Here is a 24,998-nt window from a genome sequence, read left to right on the forward strand (position 1 = left end):
GAAAAGGGGTAGCCGACTTCGAAAGCCCCAAGAGAACAATGTGTGGAGGATGCCTGTCCTCCCATAGGTATAGTATGCCCTCTCCAGATCAAAAAATATAACTACTGTTTGGGATTTCTTGATAAAATTGTTCATGATATAAGTGGAGAGAGACTCCAGCCACCAGGCTAAATGGCAATTTACTGTCTGCTCCAAATCCTTACAGACACTACTCATGAGAGAGGTGGGCGATAGCTAGAGGGGAGATGTTTGTCCTTTCCAGGTTTCGGAATAGGAATGATGATAGCTTCCTGCCATCTTCTGGAAAAGGTGCTGTCAGTCCAAATTCGATTATAAAGGCGAAGGAGATAACACATACGATAAATGCAGCAACATTTGGATGTGGATGCCATTTGGTCCTGAGGCAGAAGAGAGTGAGGAAGAGAGTGCATGTTGGAGTTCCTGCATAGAAAAAATGGTATCATAAATTCAAGATTTTGAGAGGAGAAAGCAAGAGGATGCACTTCCACTGCTCATTTCTTTGGGAGAAAGACTGGTGTGTAATTTGAAGAGCTCGAGATCCCAGCAAAGTGTTGACCCAATGAGTTAGTAATCGCGACTGGGTCCACTAAGCTACCTTTCACATCAGTTAGCTTAGAGATCAGGGAAAAACTAGACGTGCCAGATAACTGTTGAATTCGACTCCAAACTACAGATGAGGGAGTGAAGGTATTAATGAAACTGGTAAAGAAATCCCAGCTTCCCTTCTTGCTATTGTGTATGATATGACAACATCACTCACGGAACTTCTTATAGTGGATACAGTTGGCCAACATAGGATGGTGGAGCAAAACGCAAAGAGCACACCTCTGCTTGTGTATTGTGTCATGGCATGCCTCATTCCACCATAAGCTGGGGGGCACCAGTACAAAGGGGAGGTACAAGGTATTGAACATTGTGCGGCTGTAAGAATAACTTCTGTAACACGAGTGGCCTGAACGTCGATGCTACAAAATTGATGGTCGACAGATGCTGCTAGAGAGGAGAAAAGTGTCCAGTCGGTTGGGAAAACTTTCAGCTTCTTGGACACATAGACGGCAGTTGTGGCTGTAATCGAAAGACACATGGAAAATGATCACTCAAGTGTGTATCAGCAATAGCAAACCATTCAAAGCGCCAAGCTAGTCGAACAGTACTGACTGAAAGGTCCCAATAAGAGTAGGTTGACATGGAGGCAGACAAAAATGTAGTTTCCCCAGCGTTGAGACAAACAAGATCCACTTGGTAGAAGAGGTTAATCAATAGGAAGCCTCTTGGACCAGGACACAGAGATCCCCAAAGCAGGTGGTGGGCATTGAAGTCCCCACCCAGCAAATAGGGGTTGAGAGCTGATGAAGGGGATCGGCTCTTGCCACTGGCGTGGATGAGGGAATGTATGTGGTATGAAGAGAGGAGGTGTATCCAGAAAGGGAAAGACGTACAGCGACAGCTTGAAAGGAGCTGTGTAAGGGGATTGGGCGAAAATGGATAGTATCATGTAGCAGAATCTAAGTCCACCATGTGCCAGAACACCATCTATAGAGGGGAGATCAAACTGGACTGACTGGAAATGAGGGAACACAAAGCGATCAAGGGGACATAGCTTTGTTTCCTGAAGACAGGAGATGACTGGGAGGTAGGATCATAAGAGGATGGACAGTTCACCCCAACTGGAGCAAATTCCATGGATATTCCAATGGATAATTGACATAGGGTGGATGGAAAAGGGGAAAAATCTTAGCACAGTTGCAGTCAAATCAGCGACTACAAACAGCCAGAGGCCAACAGCGTGGAACGGCATTCATCCAGAAGCAGAAGGTCCTGATCCATAGGTTGTATGGGGCAGCTCCTGTTGCAAGTGATCGGCTGGTTGATCAGCCACCAGTGGTGCATCTGGGTGACATGGAAGACGGCTGAGGGCAGCTACCATTGGATAGTGCTGTAGGAGGGACACACTGTGGCAGAGAAGGAGAAGAAATGTGTTTCTTATAAGCCATCTTGGATGCAGGATGTTGAGATGAAGGAGGTGTTGAGTGTTGTGAGGTCTGAGCATATAAAAAATTTTCATGAGTAGGCTCTTTATTTGGAAGGCCAGGCGCCCGATTTTGGGGCCAGTGATGTGGCAGGAGCCAATGAAGGTTGAGCCTTAGAGTGAGCAGGTAAAAATGGGGAGGCTGAACGGATGATCTTTGGGCTGACTGATCTGACGACTGTGGCACTAAAGGTGAGATCATAAGTCTGCATGGCCACCTCCTTAGTAGGTAGAGGAGATGTGAGGACAGTGCTGGGAACACAGTGGACTTTCTACTGGCGAATAACTTACTAGCAGCAAAGATAGAAACCTTTTCCTTCACACAGAGTTCCTGAATAGTTTGTTCATTTATAAAAATAGGGCAGTCTCTAGAGGAAGCAGCGTGGTTGATGCAATGAGACATTAGGGGTGGACAATCACCCTCGTGGACATCCCTGGCACAAGTAACGCATTGGCCTGATTGGAACACAACTGGCAGGTATGATTAAACCTGTGACATTAATAGCAACACATAGGTTTTGGGACGTAAAGCCAAACTGAAATTATCTCATAGCCTGCTTTAATGTCTGACGGAAGTTGAACTCTGCCAAATGTCAAAAGAGATTGCAGGTCAGTACTAATTTCTTTTCAACCATTTTCATTACTCGGTGTATGGCCATTACTCCCTGATCAAACAGGTAATTTTTAAAGGCCTTATTTGAAAATCCATTGAGTGATCTTGTATGAACCACCCTACATGATGAGTTTAAAGTATGGTGTGCTTACATTTTGCAGGGAAGGTGTGTAGCACTGTAATTCGAAGCAATTTGTGTGCCTGGAGGGCAATGTGTTTCTAACAACAAGGTGCCATTTTGTAACCTGGAGCAAGACTTTACAGGACCTGCAATTGCATTGACACCTTTCTGAATAATGAAAGGATTGACTGTTGAGAAGTCTTGACCTTCGTGAGACTGAGAAACAACTAGGAACTTTGGCACTGATGGAAGAAGCTTCTGTGGCCGATACTCATCGAGCATTCTCTTGTGGGCAGAAGTTGTAGAAGTAGAAGAAACCATTGTGAAAGTATCCCCCATGATTATTGACATCTCCGACGGTGTGCTCGTTCCTAGTGGGGGCCTTTCTGAGGCCTTAGGTGGTTGTCCACATCTCAGGTCACACCTCCTGAGAAATGGGCGGAGGGATCAGTTGGCATGTTTGGAAGGTACCAGCTTGGATAATCACACCTCCCTGGGCCTGGCTTTTATCAGTGAGTATGTACATGTCCTACTTGTCTACCCAGGGAGGGGAATTACATGTTACCCTGTCATCAGCTGTGCTTGGGAATGCATGGGTCGGCCTTCAGACACACAGGGAGGGAAGAAAGGAAAAGGGAAGAACAAAGAAAAGGAAAAAAGAGCAGAATTCTCAAATGCCACAGATGAGAAGAACGTAAAGAGAAGAATCAAGGAAAGAGAAGGACGAAGTAAGGACAGAGACTTGACATTGTAGAGAGAAAAGAAGAGAAACCACTGCATTTGCTCACAAGCATCCGTAGGTGCAAAACATACTCCCAAAGAAAGGGTGAAGAGGAAGGACCGGGGACAAGGAGGGGTGTGGAAAGGAAAGGCATGCAGCCTGGAAAGGAAAAAGAGCTGCACGATCATGGAGTCCCATGCTCGCCATTCACATATCCACAAAAGAATTGTGGACCCCCTGGGGGGGGGATTACAGACTAGTCCTCCATTTGGATTTCCGGTAGGGGACTTGCAAAGGAGGGGTGACCATGAGAGAAAGATTGATAAATCACTGAAAGTCTGTTGCTCGTGGTCTCACGGTAGCATTCTCACTTCCCGAGCACAGGGTCTCGGATTCAATTCCTAGCGCAGTCAGGGATTTTTCCTACCTCGAGATGGCTGGGTGTTGTGTCGTCTTCATCATAATCATCATCAACATCAATCACTGAAAGGATAAGGTTCTACATGTTAGGGCCTGGAATATCAGAAGTTTGAACATGGTGGAGAGGCTAGAAATCTGAAATGTGAAACACAAAGGCTCGATCTAGATATAGTAGAGGCCAAGGCCACCGAAATGAAATGAAAAGAAGACAAGGACTTCTGGTCAAATGAGTATAAGGTAATATCCTCAGCAGCAGAAGGTAGTAAAACGGGGATAGGGCAGAGCATGTGCTATTGTGAACATTGCAGTGATAGGGTTGTTCTTATCAGAATTGACAGCAAACCAACACTGACAATGATAGTGCAGGTATACATGCCAGTGTTGCAAGCTGAAGATGAGGAGATAGAGAAAGAACATGAGGATATTGAAAGGGTAATACAGTATGTAAAGGGAGATGAAAATCTAATAGTTATGGGGGAGTGGACTGCAGCTGTAGGGGAAGAAGTAGAAGAAAAGGTCACAGGAGAATATGGGCTTGGGATAAGGAATCAGAGATGAGAAAGACTAATTGAGTTAATTGGTTTCTGTAATAAATGAACCATGGACCTTGCCGTTGGTGGGGAGGCTTGCGCGCCTCAGCGCTACAGATGGCCGTACAGCAGGTGCAACCACAATGGAGGGGTATCTGTTGAGAGGCCAGACAAACGTGTGGTTCCTGAAGAGGGGCAGCAGCCTTCTCAGTAGTTGCAGGGGCAACAGTCTGGATGATTGACTGATATGGCCTTGTAACATTAACCAAAACAGCCTTGCTGTGCTGGTACTGCGAACGGCTGAAAGCAAGGGGAAACTACAGCCGTAATATTTCCCGAGGGCATGCAGCTTTACTGTATGATTAAATGATGATGTCATCCTCTTGGGTAAAATATTCCGGAGGTAAAATAGTCCCCCATTCGGATCTCCGTGCGGGGACTACTCAAGAGGACGTCGTTATCAGGAGAAAGAAAACTGGCGTTCTACGGATCGGAGTGTGGAATGTCACATCCCTTAATTGGGCGGGTAGGTTAGAAAATTTAAAAAGGGAAATGGATAGGTTAAAGTTAGATAGAGTGGGAATTAGTGAAGTTCGATGGCAGGAGGAACAAGACTTTCGGTCAGGTGAATACAGGGTTATAGATACAAAATCAAATAGGGGTAATGCAGGAGTAAGTTTAATAATGAATAAAAAATAGGAGTGCGTGTAAGCTACTACAAACAGAATAGTGAACACATTATTGTGGCCAAGATAGACACCAAGCCCACGCCTACTACAGTAGTACAAGTTTATATGCCAAATAGCTCTGCAGATGATGAAGAAATTGAGGAAATGTATGATGAGATAAAAGAAATTATTCAGGTAGTGAGAGGAGACGAAAATTTAATAGTCATGGGTGACTGGAATTCGTCAGAACGAAAAGGGAGAGAAGGAAGCATAGTAGGTGAATATGGATTTGGGGGGGGGGGGGGGGGGGAAGAAATGAAAGAGCAAGCCGTCTGGTACAATTTTGCACAGAACATAACTTAATCATAGCTAATACTTGGTTCAAGAATCATAAAAGAAGGTTGTATACATGGAAGACTCCTGGAGATACTAAAAGGTATCAGATAGATTATATAATAGTAAGACAGAGATTTAGGAATCTGGTTTTAAATTGTAAGACATTTCCAGGGGCAGATGTGGACTCTGACCACAATCTACTGGTTATGAACTGTAGATTAAAACTGAAGAAATTACAAAAAGGTACTAATTTAAGGAGATGGGACGTGGATAAACTGAAAGAACCAGAGGTTGTACAGAGTTTCAAGGAGAGCATAAGGGAACAATTGACAGGAATGGGGGAAAGAAACACAGTAGAAGAAGGATGGGTAGCTTTGAGGGATGAAGTAGTGAAGGCAGCAGAAGATCAAGTAGGTAAAAAGACGAGGGCTAATAGAAATCCGAGGGTAACAGAAGAAATATTGAATTTAATTGATGAAAGGAGAAAATATAAAAATGCAGTAAATGAAGCAGGCAAAAAGGTATACAAACGTCTCAAAAATGAGATTGACAGGAAGTGCAAAATGGCTAAGCAGGGATGGCTAGAGGGCAAATGTAAGGATGTAGAGGCTTATCTCACTAAGCGTAAGATAGATACTGCCTATAGGAAAATTAAAGATACCTTTGGAGAGAAGAGAGCCACTTGTATGAATATCAAGAGCTCAGATGGAAGCCCAGTTCTAAGCAAAGAAGGGAAGGCGGAAAGGTGGAAGGAGTATATAGAGGGTCTATACAAGGGCTGTGTACTTGAGGACAATATTATGGAAATGGAAGAGGATGTAGGTGAAGATGAAATGGGAGATACGATACTGCGGGAGGAGTTTGACAGAGCACTGAAAGACCTGAGTTGAAACAAGGCCCCGGGAGTAGACAACATTCCATTAGAACTACTGACGGCCTTGGGAGAGCCAGTCATGACAAAACTCTACCATCTGGTGAGCAAGATGTATGAGACAGGCGAAATACCCACAGACTTCAAGAAGAATATAATAATTCCAATCCCAAAGAAAGCAGGTGTTGACAGATGTGGAAATTACTGAACTGTTGTTGTTGTTCTGGTCTTCAGTCCTGAGACTGGTTTGATGCAGCTCTCCATGCTACTCTATCCTGTGCAAGCTTCTTCATCTCCCAGTACCTACTGCAACCTACACCCTTCTGAATCTGTTTAGTGTAGTCATCTCTTGGTCTCCCTCTACGATTTTTACCCTCCACACTGCCCTCCAATACTACTACTCCCCAATCCTATTCAATACTTCCTCATTAGTTATGTGATCTACCCATCTAATCTTCAGCATTCTTCTGTAGCACGACATTTCGAAAGCTTCTATTCTCTTCTTGTCCATACTATTTATCGTCCATGATTCACTTCCATACATGGCTACACTCCATACAAATACTTTCAGAAATGACTTCCTGACACTTAAATCTATACTCGATGTTAACAAACTTCTCTTCTTCAGAAACACTTTCCTTGCCATTGCCAGTCTACATTTTATATCCTCTCTACTTCGACCATCATCAGTTATTTTGCTCCCCAAATAGCAAAACTCCTTTACTACTTTACGTGTCTCACTTCCTAATCTAATTCCCTCAGCATCACCCGACTTAATTCGACTACATTCCATTATCTTCATTTTGCTTTTATTGATGTTCATCTTATATACTCCTCTCAAGACACTGTCCATTCCATTCAATTGCTCTTCCAAATCCTTTGCTGTCTCTGACAGAATTATGATGTCATCGGCGAACCTCAAAGTTTTTATTTCTTCTCCATGGACTTTAATACCTAATCCGAATTTTTCTTTTGTTTCCTTCACTGCTTGCTCAATATACAGATTGAACAACATCGGGGATAGACTACAGCCCTATCTCACTCCCTTCCCAACCACTGCTTCCCTTTCATGTCCCTCGACTCTTATAACTGCCATCTGGTTTCTGTACAAATTGTAAATAGCCTTTTGCTCCCTGTATTTTACCCCTGCCACCTTCAGAATTTGAAAGAGAGTATTCCAGTCAACATTGTCAAAAGCTTTCTCTAAGTCTACAAATGCTAGAAATGTAGGTTTGCCCTTCGTTAATCTAGCTTCTAAGATAAGTCGTAGGGTCAGTATTGCCTCATGTGTTCTAACATTTCTACAGAATCCAAACTGATCTTCCCCGAGGTTGGCTTCTATTAGTTTTTCCATTCATCTGTAAAGAACTCGCGTTAGTATTTTGCAGCTGTGACTTATTAAACTGATAGTTCGGTAATTTTCACATCTGTCAACACCTGCTTTCTTTGGGATTGGAATTATTATATTCTTCTTGAAGTCTGAGGGTATTTCGCCTGTCTCATACATATTGCTCGCTAGATGGTAGAGTTTTGTCAGGACTGGCTCTCCCAAGGCCGTCAGTAGTTCCAATGGAATGTTGTCTACTCCAGGGGCCTTGTTTCTTTTCAGTGCTCTGTCAAACTCTTCACGCAGTATCGTATCTCCCATTTCGTCTTCATCTACATCCTCTTCCATTTCCATAATATTGTCCTCAAGTACATCGCCCTTGTATAAACCTTCTATATACTCCTTCCACCTTTCTGCCTTCCCTTCTTTACTTAGAACTGGGCTGCCATCTGAGCTCTTGATATTCATACACATGGTTCTCTTCTCTCCAAAGGTCTCTTTAATTTTCCTGTAGGCAGTATCTATCTTACCCCTAGTGAGATAAGCTTCTACATCCTTACATTTGTCCTCTAGCCATCCCTGTTTAGCCATTTTGCACTTCCTGTCGATCTCATTTTTGAGACGTTTGTATTCCTTTTTGCCTGCTTCATTTACTGCATTTTTATATTTTCTCCTTTCATCAATTAAATTTAACATTTCTTCTGTTACCCAAGGATTTCTACTAGCCCTCGTCTTTTTACCTACTTTATCCTCTGCTGCCTTCACTACTTCATCCCTCAAAGCTACTCATTCTTCTTCTATTGTATTTCTTTCCCCCATTCCTGTCAATTGCTCCCTTATGCTCTCCTTGAAACTCTGTACAACCTCTGGTTCTTTTAGTTTATCCAGGTCCCTTCTCCTTAAATTCCCACCTTTTTGCAGTTTCTTCAGTTTTAATCAACAGATCATAACCAACAGATTGTGGTCAGAGTCCACATCTGACCATGGTAATGTCTTACAATTTAAAACATGGTTCCTAAATCTCTGTCGTACCATTATATAATCTATCTGAAACCTGCCAGTATCTCCAGGCTTCTTCCATGTATACAGCCTTCTTTTATTATTCTTGAACCAAGTGTTACCTATGATTAAGTTGTGCTCTGTGCAAAATTCTACCAGGCGGCTTCCTCTTTCATTTCTTTGCCCCAGTCCATATTCACCTACTACGTTTCCTTCTCTCCCTTTTCCTACTACCGAATTCCAGTCACCCATGACTATTAAATTTTTGTCACCCTTCACTATCTGAATAATTTCTTTTATTTGATCATACATTTCTTCAATTTCTTCATCATCTGCGGAGATAGTTGGCATATAAACTTGTACTACTGTAGTAGTTGTGGGCTTTGTGTCTATCTTGGCCACAATAATGTGTTCACTATTACTTAACTATCAGTTTAATAAGTCACAGCTGCAAAATACTAATGCAAATTCTTTACAGACAAATAGAAAAACTGGTAGAAGTGGACCTTGGGGAAGATCATTTTGGATTCTGCAGAAATGCTGGAACACTTGAGGCAATACTAACCTTACGACTTATCTTAGAAGAAAGATTAAGAAAAGGTAAACCTACATTTCTAGGATTTGTAGACTTAGAGAAAGCTTTTGACAATGTTGACTGGAATACTCTCTTTCAATTTCTAAAGGTGGCAGGGGTAAAATACAGTGAGTGTAAGGCTACTTACTATTTATACAGAAACCAGATGGCAATTATAAGAGTCGAGGGACATGAAAGGGAAGCAGTGGTTGGGAAGGGAGTGGGACAGGGTTGTAGCCTCTCCCCGATGTTATTCAATCTGTATATTGAGCAAGCAGTAAAGGAAACAAAAGAAAAATTTGGAGTAGGTATTGAAACTCATGGAGAAGAAATAAAAACTTTGAGGTTCGCCGATGACATTGTAATTCTGTCAGAGACAGCAAAGGACATGGAAGAGCAGTTGAAAAGAATGGACAGTGTCTTGTAAGGAATGGCATGTAGTCAAATTAAATCGGGTGATGCTGGGGGAATTAGATTAGGAAATGAGACACTTAAAGTAGTAAAGGATTTTTGCTATTCATAAGTAAAATAACTGATGATGGTCAAAGTAGGGAGGATATAAAATGTAGACTGGCAATGGAAAGGAAAGCATTTCTGAAGAAGAGAAATTTGTTAACATCGAGAATAGATTTAAGTGTCAGGAAGTCATTTCTGAAAGTATTTGTATGGAGTGTAGCCATGTATGGAAGTGAAACATGGATGATAAATAGTTTGGACAAGAAGAGAATAGAAGCTTTCAAAATGTGGTGCTACAGAAGAATGCTGAAGATTAGATGGGTAGATCACATAACTAATGAGGAGGTATTGAATAGAATTGGGGAGAAGAGGAGTTTGTGGCACTACTTGACAAAAAGAAGGGATCGGTTGGTAGGACATGTTTTGAGGCATGAAGGGATCACAAATTTAGCATTGGAGGGCAGCGTAGAGGGTAAAAATCATAGAGGGAGACCAAGAGATGAATACACTAAGCAGATTCAGAAGGATGTAGGTTGCAGTAAGTACTGGGAGATGAAGAAGCTTGCACAGGATAGAGTAGCATGGAGAGTGCATCAAACCAGTCTCGGGACTGAAGACCACAACAACAACAATAAATTTTAGCTAGTAATAGAGAATACTCTGTTCAAGAATCACAAGAGGAGGTTGTATACTTGGTAAAAACTTGAGTGACAAGGAAAGATTTCAATTGGATTACATCACATTCAGGCAGAGATTCCAAAATCAGATACCGGATTATAAGTCATACCCAGGAGCAGATATAGACTCAGATCACGATGTAGTAGCGATGAAGAGTAGGTTGAAGTTTAAGACCTTAGTCAGGAGGAATCAATATGCAAAACAAGTGAGATACAGAAGCACTAAGGAATGACGAGATGGAAAAGAAAACTGAGGTTTTAGGAAATGTAAAGACACCAGAGAGGCAATTCAGAAATTGCAACTGATAATGGAAGCAAGACAAGAGAAAAACCAAGACACATTCATAGGATTTGTCAACCAGGAAAAAGTGTTCAACAATGTAAAACAGTGCAAGATGTTCGAAATTCTGAGAAAAATGGGGTTAAGCTATAGGGAGACATGGGTAATATACAATATGTACAAGAGCCAACAGGGAATAATAAGAGTGGATAACCAAGAATGAAGAGCTCAGATTAAAAAAGGATGTAAGATGGGGATGTAGTCTGTGCAATCTCTACATCGAAGAAGCAATGATGGAAATTACAAAAAAGTTCAGGAAGGGAACTGAAATTTAAGATTAAAGGATATCAGTGACACAACTCACTGATGACATTGCTATCACAAGCAAAAGTTAAGAAGAAATACATTATCTTTTGAACGAAATGAACAGTATAATGAGTACAGATTGAGAGTATATTGAAGAATGATGCAAGTAATGACAAGCAGCAGAAATGAGAACAGGCCAATTTCACTAATTCCAACACTAGCCAAAGTCTTTGAAGGCATAATGTATCAGCAGATCTATGAGTACCTAGAACTAAACGATATGCTGAGTACATCACAGTTTGGTTACAGGAAAGAAAGGTCAACCATACATGCCATATAACTCTTAGTGAGTGACATTTTAGCAGCATTTGAGGACCAGGCTCACATACAGGTAACCTTATGTGACCTGAGCAAGGCCTTTGACTGTGTTGACCACTCTGTTTTACTCTCTAAACTCGAATATTATGGAATATGTGGCAAAAGTTTAAAACTCGTCAAATCATACCTTAATAATAGGAAGCAAGTGGTAAGCTCAGGAAGTAATGTGTCAAACATACTTGAGGTTCAACACGGAGTGCCACAGGGATCTAAATTAGGACCACTTCTATTCCTCATACATATAAATGACCTATCGGCAAATATTAATGTAAAGATGTATGCAGATGATACAACTCTGCTGTCTGTAAACCATGATTTTGATAAACTTTTAAGCAGTATGAATTTGGCAAAAGAAAATGCAACATCATGGTTTAATGCAAATGGGCTACTATTAAATGAGACAAAGACCCAGAACATGTGGTTCAGTCTATCAAAGACTACAAAAATAGAAAAACAAAGTGCAAAATTTTTAGGTGTAATCCTGGACAACAAACTAACATGGGACTCTCATGCAGAACACATAGCAGTTAGGCTGTCAAGAGTTATATACCTGTTGAAGAGGCTGATGTTCTGTGTGACATCGGAATATGTAAGGACAGCGTACTTTGCTTTTTTTCAGTCTGTTTTAAGGTATGGGTTAACGCTCTGGGGAAATAGCAAAAAAATAAATGAAATTTTGGTGATCCAGAAGAAAGCAATCAAAGTAATAGCAAAGGTAGATAATAGGACACATTGTAAACCATTGTTCATTAAATATAGAATTTTAACAGTTATTAATCTATATATTCTTGATAGTGTTAACTTCATACTTGTGGAACTACCTAATTTAAGTGTAATGAATCAAAGACATGACTACAATACAAGAAACTGTACTTCTCTGATCTTGCCACAGAATAGATTAGCAAAAACAAACAATAGCCATAAGTACATGTCAATTAAAATATATAACAAATTGTACAAATATGCCACAAGCATGCCAATCAAATTATTTAAGGAAAAGCTACACAGCTTCTTGTTAATGAACCCATTCTATTCAATAGAAGAATTTTTAGAAATACCCAATATCAACTTAAGTTAAATGTGTTAAATATATTTAATAAAAATATTAGGTTAAGTGAACTGACGAAGTCTATTGCATGTAATAATGCTGAATGACCAATAAAGAATCTGAATCTGAATCAAGAAACTTAAAATCAGGACTGATGGTCACAAAGTAAAGCAATTCTGCTACCTAGGCAGCAAAATAAACAATGATGGAGAGAGCAAGGAGTACATCAAAAGCAGACTAGCACTGATAAAAAGGGCATTCCTGGCCAAGAGATGTCTACTAGTATCAAACATAGGTGTTATTTTGAGGAAGAACTTTCTGAAAATGTATGTGTGGAGCACAGCATTGTGTTATAGTGAAACATGGAATGTGGGGAAACTGGAACAGAAGAGTATCAAAGCATTTGAGATGTGGTGCTACAGATGAACATTGAAAGTGAAGTGGACTGGTAACGTAAGAAATGAGGAAATTCTGCACAGAATCAGAGAGGTAAGGAATATGTGGAAAACACTGATAAGGAGAAGGGACAGGATGATAGGACATCTGGTAAGACATCAAGGAATGACTTCTATGGTACCACAAAATAAAATCCTGTTTTATTTGACTCGCTCTCATAGTTTTAATGGAGTATTTAATAGTGGTCGACAGCACCTTCTACTTGCCAATAATATTTGTTAGAACATAAATGTAGTTAATATTGAACTTCCATCAAATCTGAAAGCTGAGAGTTGTTAACCTGAAAGCACCACCAAAACAGTATGTGACAGAGCTTTCAGCAATGCCCACCTGCATAAAATCTTCCAGTTTCTGTAAACAAACCTGCACGCACCAATCGGTTGTCTGGTATTTGCAAATCTTTGATTCTAGCAATCACAGCTGTCCTGACAAACTGAGTCAGCATCCCTCCACAATGCTACTCTGTTTTATCTAAGTAATCCTTGAATGTATAAAATGTATTGCATAACAGGTACTTTTTAGCTGCCATTTTAAATAAGTGTATTTTTGCAATTTCTTTCATCTCTTTTGGTAATGCTGTTTTGAGTTTTATGTTTATTTTTTCTTGCTAAATGTAAGTTGAGTCTCTCTCTTGTTGCATGGTCATGGACAAAGCTGTTTGCGCAGTAATTACCAACTTTATTTTTGATGTGTACAACTGACTGGTAAGTGTATTCTCATGGAGCAATTAAAATCCCAAGTGTTTTGAACACATCTTTACAATGAGCTCAACTATTTTTGTTTATTATTCTTATGGCTTTTTTTCTGGCATTTGAATACTGTGTTCATATTTTGTGCATTTGTTCCCCCAAAAAATGCCATACCTAAGCATTGATTGTACATATGAATAATATGTAACTAAAAGACACCCATGTTACACACTGATAAGACTAAGGAGATAACAAGCTGATGACATACTGTTTGCAAGTACCTTTGTGTTCACACCACTTCAGCTGAGAATCAATATTCATTCCTAGAAATTTTGCATTTATTAGACAGCATATAGAGGTGCCATCCACATTTAATTTAACATTGTCATTTTCATCTTCAAACTGAAATTCATGGCATTAGTTTTCTTTATGTTGAACATCACTTTATTGCTTATTGACCAATCATACACTTCCTTGAGAGTTTCATTTGCTTTCTCACCAAGGAGTTCTCTTGTTTTGTCAGTGACTTTAATACTGCTGTCATCAGTGAAGATAATTTTTTTTTCACCATGAGTAACACTACCGGGAAAGTCACTGGTGTATATCAAGAACAGTACTGGTCCTAATATGCTGCCTTGTGGAAGCCCTATATTAATGTATTTTTATCCTGATAAATGTTTAGATCTATTTGAAGTATGTGTCATCTCTACCCTTTGTACCCTATCTATTAGGTATGACGGAAACCAGTCATTAGCAACCCATCTTATTCCTCATGCTTCTAATTTATTTAATAGAATATTGTGGTGGCTGTATCGAACACCTTAAAAAGCTCCAAAAATATGGCTGTGACACACTCATCTTTATCAAGACCATCAAGTACAACTTCTGTGCATTCTACTACGGCCGACTCTGTATTTTTGCCACTTTAGAAACCAAACTGTGAATCACTTAAAAGATTGTATTTATTCAGATAATTCATTAATCTTTCATAATTGCTTCTATTATTTTTGATAATGGTGACAGCAGGGAAATAGGTCGGTAATTTTCTATGTCTTCTGCATCACCTTTCTTAAGCAAAGGTACAACTCTTGACTGTTTTAACTGCTCTGGAAATGTCCCAGATGTGAAGGATTCATTTATTATATTTGGTAAGGGGGCCATGTATAATCCCTATGCATTATTCCAGTACACACATTGGTACTTCATCTAAGCCTACTGACTTTTTATTTTTTAGCATTTGAATTGTTATACTCAGTACATTCTCTGTGGTTGGAAGTAACATCACTGTATGTAGTGAAACATTAGAGATATTATATTTGTTTTGGGGCATTTTTGCTGTTAACTTCTCTGCAATACTTGACAAATGCTTGTTTACATAGTTTGCTAAGTGTGTAGATCATTAATTACCTTATACCCCTCCATTTGCAGTATGTTATTCTGCATTTATTTGCCTCTCCCTGTTTATAACATTCCAGACTGCTTTGCTTTTATTCTCTGCATGATATATTATTTTGTCATTAAATGACCTTTTTTGCAGCAATCAGCACCTTCCTATACATCTTTTTGTATCTATGATAGAAAATTAAGAATTCTGGATCATTGCGACTCTTTCACGGATCTGAGTTATGTAAGGGTTTAGGAGGACTTCTTAATACCTACTGTTATCCATCTGTTTTTGTGAGATGTTGATACAAACATGCATACTTTTGGAAATGCCCTTTCCAAAGTCGAATTTAAACCTTGTGGAGAATTTATAGAATTTCATTTTCACATTGGTTTCCTTATACACTTCATCTTAGCTTTGTTTTCCTAGTTCTTTTGAAAAATCTTATTTTGATTCCTGATAGATGTCGTTTGTAGGATTGTAGTTTATGGAATGATTCAATGCCTGATTTTACTGCTGTAATTTGACACAGATGGTCGGATAGTCCGAGATCTTTTACAGCTACATCACAGTTTCCCTGTCCATATTTGTGGCCACGTGGTCAATTATTGATGCAGTCATTGTAGTAACCCTTGTTGCACTATTGACTAATAGGGACATGCCAAAACTTTGAAGGATGATGATAATGACCCCACATAAAATTATGTTGACCTTTGTACTTGAGACTTTATCTAGAATTTCTGATAAATTATCGAAAAAAATGTCCACACTACCACTGGGAAATCTATATGAACACAAAACGATTAATTTCTTTTTGATATTAAGCCCTGTTAATTCAATAGCTGATATTTGAAAGTGTGTCTTCACTTACTGTGCTGATGTCATGTTTTGATTTGAACTGTGTTCGTTTTCCAATATAAATGCATGATCCTCCACCACTTTAAGTAATCCTTCAGCATGAGTTTGCCTTTTCATACAGTCGTAATACTACATGTTTGATTTCTGTGTGTCTACACCAGTGCTCAGTAATACAAACTACTCTTTCCAATGGTTTGTTTTTCTTTGTGACATCTGGTATATGTGATATTTGAAGTGTTAAAATCTGTTTTGTGAGTGTTTGTTTTGGTATTTTTTAAACTGCTGGTGGTACTCTTCAGGAGGGGAACCTGTTGTCTGGATTTATCCTAAAAAATACCTACTTATCCTACGTATCCTATGTATGACAACAGGTATTTGATGATGTGTGGCCCGAGATCCACCCCCTACACTTTCATGAATTAGCTGTAGCAATCTTCCCTTCCCAGTCATGTTTAGGTGTAGACCGTACCTAGTGACACCCCATCTATTGATAGTCTTGTCAGACACCAGAGAAACATGAACAAAGTCTGCTGTCCTCAGAGCCATCCCTAACCCCACATTGATTCACCTCACAGCTCCATCAAGGTATGGTCGATCATGGTGTCTGAACATTTCAACAAAGTGTATGTTGGTGCCATGAGCCAGAGAAGCTATCTAGTCCAGGTCACCACCTATGTCATATGCCCCATCCCTGCCCAAACTGTTTCCCACCCCACCCACTTTCGCTATATGATCCTCTCTTGTTAAGTCGTTACATAAACATCCTAGGTCCTCTATCACCTAACTTAGCCCTGCATTTGGTTTAAAGATACTGGTGGCCTGGTATGCTGCCCCTAAACATTCCTGTAACTTACGGCCTATGCCTCACCTGTGGCTACTACCAAGCAGCAGCACTTTCTTCTTCGTAAGACTTTGTACATTCCTAGGCTGCTTAGCCTCAGTTGAAGTGTGCTGCACATTTCCTGCTCCTTGTTCTACCTGAGGCTCTTCTCCAGTTATCTCTGGCAGTGGTAGATACCTGTTTTTGTTGTTGTTGATAAAACTGTCAGATTGCATTCTCTTTTGTCCTATTGTCCTACCAGCTGCCAGTTCCCAACCACCCACCTCCCCCCTCTCTCCCTTGATCCTTATGAATTCCTTCCTTGCTTCCTCCAACTGTGCCTAAAGGGCACAGATTTTCCTTTCCTGTTCCCCTATCAAAATGTTCCTACTGCTTACTCTGCAGTTGCAGGAGAGAGCCTCTTCTGTTCTCCATACATTCTCACCACTGCATCTCCCCCCCCCCCCCCCCCTCACACACACACACACACACACGAATGAAAATATTTCCTACAAGATTAGCAAAAAATCCCTCTACTCACTACACTATAACAGCTCTCACTTTGTCACTCTTGGTCAGTTTCGAAAGAAAAATTAGATTTAATTAAAGTTTTAAATGTCAAGGACGCGAGATTGGCTGTGTAAACAAAAAACAACAAAGGTCTTATGTCCGGTCGCGTTGTTTTTGTACTGATTTACGACGACAGAAGAATAAATTTGTAATTACTTTGCTTTTAGATAATTTAAGTCATCAGGCGTGTTTAGTCCAGTTTTTAAGCGTTCATAACTCGGAAAATTTAGGCCTAATTCGCGTCTATCTAACTAGTAAATAATACGGAATGTGTTAGTTAAATACGATTTAGAAACGTTACATTAACCTTTTATTGGGACAGTAGACACTGATGAAACTAGTAGCGGTCTTTTTAAAACGAATTTTGCACTATCAAGAAAATTTGAATAGACTTTTTGTGTTTAATGTCACGATTATCGGGACTTCAGCTAAAGAACAAGGTTTTTCAAGAAAAAGCTATGCTGGGACGCTAATATTCAGTTGCGTAACAGGAACGGAAGATACAGCAAGTATACAAAACAAAATTTAAATTTGTCACTATTTCCTTTTAAATAAGTTCTTTTCGCGGACGAAGAAAATACCCACGATTTCACTCGGCGGCCATCTTGCAAAGGTGTGGATAATATATTCATATTATGCCATATTTGTTCTTTTAGTAAAGCAAATAATTCTTTGTTATTAGTACTGAGACATTATAGACTGCCCTGGTAGTTCTTAAGTGTGTGTCGAGATAAATGGGATTAGAAATTGATACACATATGATAAAAATGCATCTGCATATACTGTAAACTGCAGTATAATTTGAAAGAACTTACAAGGATTACTTAATAATAGATGAGAAGATAGTAACTGCGCCCACGGAAAAATCTCTGTTGCTGTAAATACATTTTGTAATGGAAGAACACAATCACAAGCTATTTTTAGTTGTTAGCATACCTTGGCACGAACAGTATGCAATGATTGCTACTGCATTGGATTAAGAAAGGTTATCAAAAAGTCCGGAAGCATGTGCATCATATCTGATAACAAAATCAAAACAATTTGGAATATTATTACAAGGGAGATGGGGAACGAAGAGTACAGGATGACGGCATTACCATCAAAGTGAATGGAAACTTGACAACAAGCTAGAAGTCAAAAACATTTTGAATAATCTTTCTTTTTAATTTTGTACAGAAAATAGGATCAAAATATTCATTAGAAGAAGCAAGGCAGTTAATGGAAGAGGCCTTACCTACACAATTTGATACAATTGAAATTCCACCCACCTCTCCTCCTGAAATTAGGATGATAAACACTCTCAAGAATAAAAGCTCACATGGAATTGATGGCATTTCCAGCAGGATAATAAAGGCTTGTTCCCAAGATATAAGTGGGATTCTCAGCCACATATCTAATAGCTCTCTGAAGCAGGGTATTTTCCCAGATAGACTGAAGTATGCCATTGTTAAGCCACTGATACATCTGATGTCAACAACTACCACCCAATCTCTCTTCTGACTGTCTTTTCCAAAATTCTTGAGAAAGTAATGTATTCTACACACCTTCGTAAGAAAATAAAGTTTTAACAAAATGTCAGTTTGGTTTCCAGAAAGGTTTCTCACCGGAAAATGCTATATGTACTTTCACCAATGAAATATTAAATGCTCCGAGTAACCATAAGTCACCTATTGGGATTTTTGTGATCTCTCAAAAGCTTTTGGTTGAGTAAATCATGAAATACTTTAGATTAACTCAAGTACTGTGGTATGAATGGGACAGCAGTCAAATGGTTTAAATCAAACCTAACTGGAAGAGTGCAGAAAGATGAAATAAGCAACTCTTCAAGTTTTCGTGGCAAATTCTTGACATGTGGAATAATCGGGTCTACTGTTGAATGTTTGTGCCAGAGCGACACAAACATCCCGATTATTACACATGCCATGAAATAAGCAGGTCACATAGTATGCAAGAAACTGGTGATTTCTCAAACTGGGGAACAATCTAGAATGGGGTGCCGCAAGGTTTGGTCTTGGGTCCTCTGCTGTTTTTAATATATATTAAATTCACAAAGATGCAAAACTGGTACTTTTTGCCAATGATACAAGTATAGCTTTTACAACCAACCGACAAGAATTAACTGATGAAATTGTAAATGATGTTTTTCAGAAAATCATTAAGTGGTTCTATGCAAATGGGCTCTCATTAAACTTTGACAAAACACAGTATATACAGTTCCACACAGTAAATGAAATGACACCATTAATATAGACTTCAATCAGCTAGGGTAGAATATTGAAAATATCTAGGTGTGTGCATTGACGAGGGGTTGAACTGGAAATAACACACTGAAGGTCTGTTGGAACGTTTGAGGTCAGCTACTTATGCTATTAGGGTCATTGCAAATTTTGGTGATGCACATCTTAGTAAATTAGCTTATTAAGCCTATTTTCATTCTCTGCTTTTGGATGGCATCATATTCTGGGTTAACTCATCAATGAGTGAAAGTGTTCCCATGCTGTGCACGCACAAGCGCAACTGTCCTTTTTTCCCTATAAGGTAAGTCTTTCCGCTCCCAGGATTGGAATGACTCCTTACCCTCTCCCTTAAAACCCACATCATTTCGTTTTTCCCTCTTTCCAGACGAAGCAACCGTTGGTTGCGAAAGCTCGAAATTTTGTGTGTTTTATTGTGCCTATCTACCAGCGCTTTCCCACTTGGTAAGGGTGTGTGTGTGTGTGTGTGTGTGTGTGTGTGTGTGTGTGTGTGTGTGTGTGTGTGTGTGTGTGTGTGTGTGTGTGTGTGTGTGTGTGTGTGTAAATTATGCTGCCACCGAAGTTCCAAATAGCATCAAAAGTCTGACAGATAGCCATATAGCATTTAAAAGAATTTCTGAATGGCAACTCCTACTCATTACATGAATATTTGGATATAATGAGTGGGTTATTCCCTCCCCCACCACCAAAAAAATTAAAAATGTTAAGTGTCATCTAATATCTTGTATAGACACCTTTTGTTAACCTGGCATGTTCCACATCATTACGGAATGTCATATTCATGATCTATGGAATCAATACTAATCTAATCTAACCTGTCTGTTAAAATACAACTTAACTTATTGGCTGTAGATTCCACCTTTTATGCAAAACACTATTTTGCAAAAGATGCACAACAATATCCAATAATTTTAACTGTAAATGCAGAAAAAATGCGAGTGCTGCAAATCTAAAAGGGAATGTAACATAACATGTTCCAATCCTTGGAGACCGTCATGATGGGACAAATAGCACATGCTGAGTGAACGAATAAATAAAACCAGTATGTACAAAACTTCTTGTAGTGGTATATTTCTTTCCAAAAAGTGGCTCAGTATAAAATGGAATTTGTTAAAATTTTTAGGTGCATGTGTATAAAAATCAACACTCTTCCACAAAGTCTCATTTCTGGGTTTGCCTATGTAACACTTTTTCAGTGTCTGTGGTTTTGTTTCTTTTCTTTATCCCACTGATCTTCAGTTTTGTGTTCTGATGTGAGTCGTTGCTGAGCTTCCACATCCTTCTCTGAGACACCATCCTTCATTTCTTTCGCCATAGATTTTGGGAAATTCCACTCTTGTACTTCAGCTGATGATTTGAAGAGGTGCAGCAAGCCAGGAACTAAAAGGAGGCCTGCTGATATAAGGTAAACTTTCTTCCACTGTTCAGATGATTGCTGCAACAAATTATTGTTCATAGAAATTAATTCCTAACAAACTCTTTTAAGGAGACTTAACATTAGGAATATTTTAGAGCTCTGTAAGAAAATCATGTGAAGAAACAGTTATGTTATATAATTATTATTGTGTACACACAACCTACTATCAGGTTATCCGCATCACTACAGGCAGAGCTCTCCAAATACAATGTCTATGATATGTTATTAAAAACTCAATGCAAACCAAATTGCTTTTGTGTGGTTAAAGCAGATAGCAAAACTTATGATGTAATCTAAGTTGACTGTTCTACTCTAACCTTCTCATTTAAGAACATGTTTGATTATGTCTTTTTTCATTTTATCAGCAATAGACCTATGGCCCAAAGCATATTTCTCTGCCTAACATCCTATCTCTCAATACTGAAGACTTCAGCAAAGGCTATAAAAATTCTGAAAGCAGTTTTAAAACTTAAAACAAGCTGAAGTAGCCAAACTGATCAAATGCATCAACACAATTGTCAGTACATGGTATCTCAGACGGCTACCTAGATTAGATAGTCCACACATCATTAACAGAGCTATATAAAATTAGAAAATAAATTTTGAAAATTTAGCATTTTTGAAACTTGAATTCTTTATTATTAGTTACCGAGATGTTATACACTGTGCTGACAGTTCTTACTTCATTGAAGTGCATGTGGAATAATAAATGGGATTAGAAGTTTATTCTCTGATATGAAAAAATGCATCTGCATGTACTGTAAAATGCAGTATGATTTGAAAGAATTTACAAGCATTTATATTTTTTGGCGTGTGTGTGTGTGTGTGTGTGTGTGTGTGTGTGTGCGCGCACATTTAAAGAAGCCTAAACAACATGGACATACGAAATTCTTATCTTAAGGTCTGATGATTTTCTTTTTCACTAGGCCTATTCAGTTTTCTTAAGAAAATTCAAATTAACACATTATATATTACAAAAACTAAAAACCCGCCTCGATTGCGAAAAAAGCACCTAGTGTTAACCCAGGTTTTGGTGTTGATAACTACACCACTTTCAGAACAATAAAACCCATAAGTGCCTAAGAAGGCCTTTGTCAATGATTAAAATAACACCATAGCTACACATTTATAAATGAAAAAGAAAAGGAAAACACAAATGGTACATAAGTACTAAGTCAAAACCACTACTCAACTTAATGGTGTACGCTCCACCTCACACCGGCCTATGTTCGATGGGCCATGACCCACCATAAACTGCAGCTACAAATGGTTGCTCACTTACAAGCCCGACTCGTTACCTATGCAGATGCGCAAGACAAGGGAAGTTACTTGAATGGGCATGCGCATTCAAATACGAGAACGTTTATACATGGGTCGGGGCTAAATGGCCCATATATTCCAACCGTGGATCAACGTATATAAAAAAATGGAATGGATAGAATAAGTGACGAGCTAAATGGAAGATGGAACCTAAAAATAACCGCACACTGTTGCTTATGCTAGGAAAGAAACGTATATGAAGCTATCTATGACAACAGGAGGAACTCTTCAAAACAATACCTATAGCCAGTAGTTAGCTGGGGGGGGGGGGGGGGGGGGGGCTGAATGGACATAATCTAAAAGACGTTGTGGTAATAAAGATATAGGGATAAAATGTGAGGTGTTCAATGGGCTAAAATCACCATCGTAAAAGGAAGATGAAGATGATAAGAAAGAAGATGAACAGCTTGACCAACCGCGCTCGCCAATCAGCACACATGTGAAAATCCCCAGATAATCAGATTTACAAGTATGAAGAACAAATTAAAGGTGCAAAACCTTCAAAAATTCCTCTGTTTCTTAGTAGGAGTTGGTTGTTAAGGATATTGTCTTTAGCATGTTGCAGATGCTGAAAGATCTGCATTTCTTCCAAAACATCCAGTTTTAAGCCCTTGAACTCGGCATGAAGTAACTCTGTATTAACTGGAGGGCTTGGCACATGAGCAGTTTGCACAAGGTGTTCCGCATAAGTAGACCCTTTAGTACCATCACCGCTTCTTGTAGAAATATGTTCTTCATACCAGAGACCCAGAGATCGTCCTGTTTGCCCAATGTAAAATTTTGGACAATCCCCGCATGTAATTTTATATACTCCTGATTGGGAAAGTTTATCACTCTTGTTGTGCAAGGAGTGGATTAAATTCCTATGTAAACTATTATTAGTAGACTAGGTGACAAATTATGGGCTCAGAGTAAACACCCCAATTTGTAACTTATATTGCCTACGTAAGGGAGACATATTGTTGCCACTTGTCATCTGACGCATCCCCTAGCGTGGAAGACGTAATATTATTTTTATTTATTTTCTTGTTATACATCTGTCTTACCAACTGAGGCCTATAGCCATTATTTATAGCAGTGATATGAAGTGTGACCAGTTTAGGGACCCCACTAGTGCAACACCTCAGAAGTGAGGTCCCTCTCCCTATCCCTCACAAACACCAACCACAACAGAACCGTCAACAAACCCACCCCCCCCCCCACCCCCCCCCCCCCCTCATAGCCAACAAACCTAGCCTAGCCACCCTACTCAATCTCCCCATCCCAGCACATACCACACACAGACCAAATGTGAACCACAGTCAAATGCCACATATCACCAACCCCAATTCAGTTCTAAACCTCTCATCCAGATCCCTCTCTCCTCCAGAGACATCTGTTCTATCAAAAGGCTTAACCTTTAGCCCCACACCTAAATTCAACCACACTGCCCTGGTTAAAGATCTCCTCTCATTCACCCGGAACCTCAACTGGAAATATCACTTCACTACCCAAACACAGCCCCCCCAAATCTTCCTAGAACGCCTCAAATCCATTCCCACTCCTCTCCCACCTGAAACCTTTCTTGTCACCATAGATGCTACATCCCTTTACACAAAATCCCACACACCCATGCTCTCTCTGCCCTTGAGCACTACCTCTCCCAACACCCACCCTAAGATCTTCCAAAAACCTCGTTCCTTATCACACTTACCAACTTCATCCTCACCCATAATTACTTCACTTTTGAAGGCCAGACCTACAAACAAATCAGGGGAACTGCCATGGGAACCAGGATGGCTCCGTCCTATGCCAACCTCTTCATGGGCCGCATGGAGGAGGCTTTCCTGAAGACCCAACAGCTGCTTCCCCTGGCCTGGTATAGGTTTATAGATGATATCTTTGTGATCTGGACTCATGGTGAAGAAACACTCCTTAATTTCCTCCATAACCTCAACTCCTTTTCGAATCTGAATTTCACCTTGTCCTTCTCCAAAACCCAAGCCACCTTCCTGGATGTTGAACATCTTGTTGAAGCTCACATCCACACCTCTGTCCATATCAAACCCACCAACAAACAACAGTACCTTCACTTTGATAGCTGACATCCATTCCACATCAAACGCTCCCTTCCCTACAGCCTAGCTATCCGTGGCAAATGTATCTGCTCCAGTGACGAATCCCTCAACAATTACACCAACAACCTGACCAGTGCTTTCCTCTCCCACAACTATCCTGCAGACCTTGTCCACCAACAGATCTCCCGAGCAATACATTCCTCCCCGTCCAACAACAATATTCCTACCCTCAGACCACACAGAAGCATCCCCCTCGTCACCCAGTATTATCCTGGCCTCGAATACATCAATAAATTACTCCGCCAGGGATATGACTTTCTCAAGTCAACCCCTGAAATGAGATCATCCCTTGACAAAATTCTCCCCACACCACCCAGAGTTGCCTTTCATCGTCCCCCTAACCTCCGTAACATCCTTGTTAAACCCTACAATATTCCCAGACTACCTTCTCTACCCAGCGGTTCCTACCCCTATAACTGACCCCGCTGCAAAAACTGTCCCATGCATCCCCCCCCCCCACAACCACCTACTCCAGCCCCGCTACTGGTAAAACATACACAATTCAAGGCAGAGCCACATGTGAAACTACACGTCATAAATGAGCTGACATGCCTGTACTGCACAGCCTTTTACATTGGTATGACAATAACTAAACTGGCTGAGCGCATGAACGGACACAGACGAACTGTCCGACTAGGAGATGTCCAATATCCAGTAGCGGAGCATGCCCTCCAGCATAATTCTAGGGACCTAGGAACCTAGGAACCTGCTACACCGTATGTGCCATTTGGCTTCTC

The 24,998-nt window shown here is 39.9% G+C and overlaps 1 protein-coding gene across 2 annotated transcripts in view; it reads right to left on the reverse strand.

Annotated features, from left to right (window-relative positions):
• Positions 1 to 20,454: 20,454 nt before the first annotated feature.
• Positions 20,455 to 24,998, reverse strand: part of LOC126335259 (sialin-like) — a 138,350-nt gene continuing 133,806 nt past the window's right edge. For both annotated transcript variants that reach the window (XM_049998303.1, XM_049998302.1), the window contains exon 10: positions 20,455 to 20,842. In XM_049998303.1, coding sequence (XP_049854260.1) covers positions 20,600 to 20,842 — 243 coding nt within the window. In that variant the 3' untranslated portion in view covers positions 20,455 to 20,599. The remainder of the gene's footprint in view (positions 20,843 to 24,998) is intronic.

This window comes from Schistocerca gregaria, chromosome 2 (assembly GCF_023897955.1).
Source record: "Schistocerca gregaria isolate iqSchGreg1 chromosome 2, iqSchGreg1.2, whole genome shotgun sequence".
NCBI classification, from domain to species: domain Eukaryota; kingdom Metazoa; phylum Arthropoda; class Insecta; order Orthoptera; family Acrididae; genus Schistocerca; species Schistocerca gregaria.